At 40.7% G+C, this 6,383-nt stretch overlaps 1 protein-coding gene across 1 annotated transcript in view; it reads right to left on the reverse strand.

Moving 5' to 3' along the window:
- The window catches only part of LOC101989440 (olfactory receptor 52R1-like), a 6,222-nt gene extending 765 nt beyond the window's left edge, over positions 1-5,457 (reverse strand). The window contains exons 1-2 of the mRNA XM_005368867.1: positions 5,250-5,457; positions 1,727-1,848 (exon numbers count right to left, since the gene is read on the reverse strand). Coding sequence (XP_005368924.1) covers positions 1,727-1,848; positions 5,250-5,457 — 330 coding nt within the window. The remainder of the gene's footprint in view (positions 1-1,726; positions 1,849-5,249) is intronic.
- Between the last annotated feature and the right edge of the window lie 926 nt (positions 5,458-6,383).

Here is a 6,383-nt window from a genome sequence, read left to right on the forward strand (position 1 = left end):
CCAGTCACTGCCACAATATACATGACACAGAATGGAAAGGCAATCCAAAATTGATAATTCTCCAGCCCTGGGATTCCAAGCAAGATGAAGAACATAGAATGAGAAGAGCTGTTTCTGGAATCCTGCACAAGAAAATGGGTCATCTTTCCTCTGTAGTAAAGTTCATCTGCTTTCTGAGGGCAATAACATCCAAGAATGATTATTTGTACTTGTGTATAAATGCAATTTATTTCACAGCAGATTGTAGTAAAATCATCTTTTACAGCAAAATAATATTTTGGAACATAAAAATGATGCTACTTAATATTTTATTAGTCCTTGTAATAGTCAAAATATTACAACATGGTAGGATCATGGGAAATTATTTTCTAAAGAAAAATATTTTCTTGGAAGTAGAATCTGTGAAGGGCAAATTACTATGACAAATTAACCATAATAACCATTGCCATTTTCTAGTTAACAAATTACTTGGTCAACATTTCACACAGTTCCATTTCTCTCCACTTTGGGTCATTTCAACATCATTAGCTCAAGGCAGGAAGGGAACATAGATTAAAGGACCATAGTAATTTATTCTTGTACTATCTTTGGTTATTTAGGACAGTAATCCTCTTGGTTTTAGCCTGAAGAAAAAGATGGACCATCTGTGTGTTTGCAATTATATGTATTATCTTCAATTAAAATCATAGAACATGAATACGTTATGTTTGTGTTATGATTTATTTGCTCTTTAAATCAGTGTCTTTTCTGTTAAAGTGTAAAAGTAGGCATGGGTCACATGTTAGTGCATGTCTGCATCTATATTCCAACCTGGATTTGCTTATACAAACTGCAACCTGAGTTTGATTTGTTGACTGTAGTTTATTCATGGATATCCTGGATAGTAAATAATTCATGACAATGGCTTTGAACCTGTCACTCAGCCTAGCTCCTCTGTTCTTGATGACGAGAAGTTGGGTACAAGTATGGTGAGGGAAGTATCTAATAAAGGCCATTATTCAGATGAAATAGACCCATTGGCTGATTCCCATTAAAAATATTCCCAACTATAACTTTCCTTAACCAGAATCCCTTGATCCCTGTTTGAGCTATGTTTATTAGTGTTGTGGCTGTTTATCATACTAGAAGTTATAGAGGACTTTTTGAGTGCCAATTTCTATATGTTCTTGCTTAATAAATGTTGCTTGTTTTTTGAGGTCTGAGCTCTCTAAGAAACGCAACTTGTCACAAAAAAACCCCTGTAAGACATAGGTGACATGTGATTTGGTTCTTATCCAACATGTCTTCTCTTAAATCTTTGCTGCCATGTGCTTTGGTTTGAGAACCTCAGTTCTTACCTCTTCTGATGAGAAGAGTATCTTTATAGGCTCCCTTAACAAATTCTTGCAAACTAACAAATATTTTATAGACTTCGAGGATCCTGAATGGGGTTCTTCAAGATTTCAATCAGGCCTCATATCTTTCTTTACACCTTTCATTTATAATGATCTGATGTTGAGAGGGCTCAGATTTTTATCAGTCTCTCTTTTAGATCAGAAAGCTAACCAACTTTTCTAGCTAATAATCATGAGATATACCAAAACAAATATTCCTTTGAAATCTCCAGTGACAATTCAGATACTCACATTATCTGGAACTGAGGGTCTCTGCTTTGCTTCCTTTTACCAGATTCAGTCTGCTCAAATAGTACCATATTTTCTGTTTAAACAGGAGCGTACATATTTACCTGCCCCTGGCCACAGTATGTCACTCTCATTTGGTGGGAACGGTCATCAGGATTAAGAGTGATTTGAGCAAGCATACTTAGATCATCTTCATTGTCATCCCCAGGGGCTGGACTACATAGATCTGTCAATGATCACATACAAAATTGTTGTCAGAGTACATGACTCTTGGACCAGGGCTTTTAGAAGCATACAATACTGTCTTTGTCCATAATGAGTAGTTGAGAATCCTGCTCCAGATGGGTCGGAAAAATTGTTAACTTCTTTTGCCTACTGTTGATAAGCAGGGTGCTTAGACAATATACTGAATTAGAGAATTTGAATTTAAGATTGTTGCTAGTTCCCCAGACTAGGTTGGGCTTTTAGTGTCTTTGACAACGCATTGCTTTCTCTTAGATATTCCCTCCCTCCCTCCCTCCCTTCCTTCTTTCCTCTATCTACCCTCTATCTCCACAGGGTCTAAATATATAGTAGGTAGCCTAGTTGCCTCGTAATCCAGATTACTAGGATTTTCTGATTGTATAGCCATTGATTTGAGATAGCATTCTTATTGACTTTTTCTATTATACTTGGTAGGGGACTTATTTTATAGTTTGGAAGTTGGACACCCCCCATGTTGCATGGCTAAATCCAGTTTTCCCCTTCTGCTCTCTCTAAATTATTTTTTCTCAGACCCAGAACACTCATGTCAAGAGACAGGTCTCAGTATTTCATAATCTAATCTCTTTGGTCTGACTTTATGCTCTCAGTGTTCACTTTTTTGAGAAGCAACAGAATAACAAAAATCACTCAAGAAGAGCTACACTTGAAATGGGAGATGTGGCCCTCATCCTGTGTCTGTTTTCTCCACGAACTCTTCCTTCATGTTCCATGGAATCTATTGTCCTGACATTTGGAAAATTTTCCCTGTTTCTATTTCATTCTTAGTAACTGAACACATGAAGATTTATGAATACAAGCTATGTTTAATGGACAGGAAGTTTGTTGATCCTTGGTTATTTTTGCTGCATGTGAAATGGTTTCATTATGAAGAGAACAGTTTATCATCTGCTTTGTTTGAAAGATGTGGTTGAGTATTTCTTAGAAAAGTGGAAAAGGACATATAATTTTCCTCTTTCTCAATATCCATTGTTCCTCTACTCCTCTATAATATATATCTTTCTATTTTTACCGGAAACAACTATTACTTGCATACTATATAATACTACAAAATATATTCTGAAATAAAGTTATATGCTTGTAAAACATTAGTGAAAGGGTGGTGAAAATTTGATTCTACTGTGGAATATCTGAATCTAAGTGTAGAACATAGGAGGTTCAGAATCAGTCTGCTGCTGGAGAGCTTCTGTCTGGAGGGCATCTTCCTACCTTTCTAGGTCTGACACAGTGGAAGCCATGATTCTTCTTCCCATCTCAAAGGTTGGCTCGGTGGACTTGGATCTCTAGATGAGGTGTTCCCATCAACTCAGAAGTTTAAATATAGTACATGACTTTGCCTTCTAGATTCTTGAAGATTCCACATCTCCCACTGAGCTTTGAGAAGGTGAAAGGAAAAACTCACTGAGATCTGGTTTCTCTTTGAACAAGCTGACTATAACTAAAGAAGTTCTGACAAGCACCCGGGATTCAGTCTTGGGTAGAGACTTCAGGTCAGGTCGGGGTCTATTTAAAGAACCGTGTGTTCTGTCTGTTCCCCCAAGCACTAGTACTTTCCTTCTTTCTAAATTCACTGTCTCATATTCACAGTAACTACAATGACTCCCTCTGAGACTAGAAGCTAAAGCTGGAAGCATTAACCCCTAACTTTCCTCTCTTGTCTGTGTACAGAAATACAAAGACATGATTAAATGGATGTACAAGAAGTTGTGTTGTTGGGATTACATAAATTAGCTTATAGTTCATAGTTACATTTTCTTTTAAAGTATTTGTAGCTCACATTTTAGACATATTCTGTGCAACATGGCAGCTCACTTATCCTTCACATATGTTTATACATGACTATGAGAGGTAGCCAATAAACATGAAAGGCATTGGCATGGATACGTGCATATATGTATATATGTGAAATGAATGAAATTTATACCCTGGCAATGCTGAAGCATGCATGGGCAGCCTGTATATGGCAGTTCATGCATATACGTGAAAGTGTTGATAATTATCTAAGTATATATAATTAATGTAGTTCCCTCATTCAATGACTTCGTGGTTACTGAATGCACAGGGTTTATTTAAGTAAATGCCTAATTATATTTCTAATAGTGTGAAATAATATGTCATGATGAATACTTAAAATGGATCTAAGTTTATGGCATTATTTTAAAGTAAGACTAAAATGATTATGGTGGTTAGATAAGACTCCAATAGAGAATGATAAATTCCTAGTCCAAGATGACTGAAGTCCTTATCTAAACACAAAACTACACATACACACATGTTTTGTGAACAAAAAGGCAGAGATCAAGCCGTTGCCCTATAAATACAGGTTTCCATCAAACTGTCAGAATACTAGAAGAGAAGAACATAAGAGATTCTCCCACAAAACCAAGAAAAATGAAGCACATCTACTAACATATTGATAATGGACTGGAGGCCTTTGGGTCTATGACAAAGGGATTTCTTTGATTAGGTCACTAAGCTTTTAAGTCTTTATCAGAGAGAGCCTAGAATAATGATTGTGTCAATACCTTTATATACATTTTTTAAACACTAAAGAAATTTCATTGACATATTTTTTTTATTGATTCTTTGGGGATTTCACCACATGCACACCAATTCTGCACATTTTCCAGTCCCTCCACATATCTGCCCTTCATCCTGGCATCACCCCCACCCCCCCAAAAAAAAAGAAAATTAAAATTAAAACTGAACTAACCAAACAAATCAACAAAACCCTCAAAACACTTCACTCCTTTCTTTCCTGCCCCTCCAGCAGCTCTTCATTCACCATAATGGCATTGGGAGCTGCAATCTGCCCTACAATACACCCCTTGCCTATCAGTTTTACTTGCAAATGTTCATTGCAATGAATCATTGGTCTGATTCAAGGTCTCTGGTTTCTGGTACATCATCATCACTGGACCATCACTGAAACTGCTCTTAGCTATTCCATGGCTGCCCTGAGCCAGGGGCAGAGCTCCTGTGGAGCAGAACCAGTCCCTTCACAAGTTCCAGTAGGTCATAGATAGGGTATCTATTAGGGTGGGTCAACCCAAGGCCTTAGATGTGGGCCTGGGTATCAGTTGAATTGGTCAGACCTGTGTGCCGGGGCTGCCCCTTCAGGTGCTGGGCAGAGTCAGCTCTCGTATGCCCATGCCCATGAGAGGGGCAGTGCCGTCCCATAGAATACAGAGGTCCAACTCTGCCATGAGAGTTGGGGTCAGCTCTCTTGCTTCGGTGAACAGTGAAGGCAGGATCAGCTTTCCCAGGGCCAACAAAGGGCAGGCCTGACTCAGTCTGGCCCCTGGTATTTCACGGTGCGTGGTTCTTAGGACCCTCTGTGGTAACATGAGACATGGACATCAACACAGGCCCCTAGCTGCTGCAGGGCCACGGACACAGACATGGCCTTCGGCACCACTTCAGACTCGGATGTCATCATGGCCCCAGGGTGCCAATGCAGGTCACCCAGACTGGCATGGCCCCAACAGAAGCAGGGTCCTTGGACACTGACATGACTACAGGTGGCGGCCCAGAATGGGGCATCCACATATTTTTTGGTGACAATATGGGCCATGAATGTTAAACATAGACCTTGGTTGCTGTGTGGACTCAGACATGGCCTTCAACGACAGCCTGAGACTAGAAATCACCATGCCCCGGGTGGCAGCACAGGTCACCCAGATCAACATGGCACATCTGCAGCATGGTTCTTGGACACCAACACGGCCTGGAGAGGCAGGCCAGACCCTGGGCATCCCCATGGCCTTTGGTGGTAACATGAGCCCAAAACATTAACTCAGACCTGGACCCAGGCATGGCTCTCAGCTGCAGTTCTGTCCTGGATATCACCATGGCTTTGGCTGGGTGAAGGTCACTCAGATCGGTAAGGCCCCTGTGCTGGCACAGCCCTCCTCCTGCATGGCCACAGGTAGCAACCCAGACACTGGGTGGGCATCCTTGTGGCCTTTGAAGGCAACATGGGTCATGGAAGTCAATACAGACCCGGGCTGCAGTGGGACCAAGGACCCAGATAGGCCCTTAGTAGCAGCGGGGACCCATACTTTACCATGTCCCCGGGTGACAGGCTGCCTACCCATATCAGCCTGTGCCTCACCACCTTGGATTCATGCATTCTACCTCTTTCCACAGCACATGAACCATGCCGTTTGCCTTTTTCTCCCATTGCTCCACTACACACTTGCTCATCAGAAGGACACTCTCCTATCTGGGCCTACATGTCGCTGGGTGGACCCAGACTGGCCTATGAGTGGCTTCCATCCACCTGAGCCAAGCAGCATTAAGCAGGCTTTTCCTTTATATTTATTTTGATGAAGCTTAGCATACAAATAATAGTATGAAGTCATAGCATTGTTTATTAATTCCCTTACATTATAACATGAATTTTAGTCGTTTTAATGTCCTTTCTCCTACCCCTTTCTCCCTCTTACACTGGAGGACTTCATGCATCTCTTCCTACTTTCATATGTCTTGGTCGGTGGT

Source organism: Microtus ochrogaster, unplaced genomic scaffold (assembly GCF_000317375.1).
Source record: "Microtus ochrogaster isolate Prairie Vole_2 unplaced genomic scaffold, MicOch1.0 UNK41, whole genome shotgun sequence".
NCBI lineage: Eukaryota > Metazoa > Chordata > Mammalia > Rodentia > Cricetidae > Microtus > Microtus ochrogaster.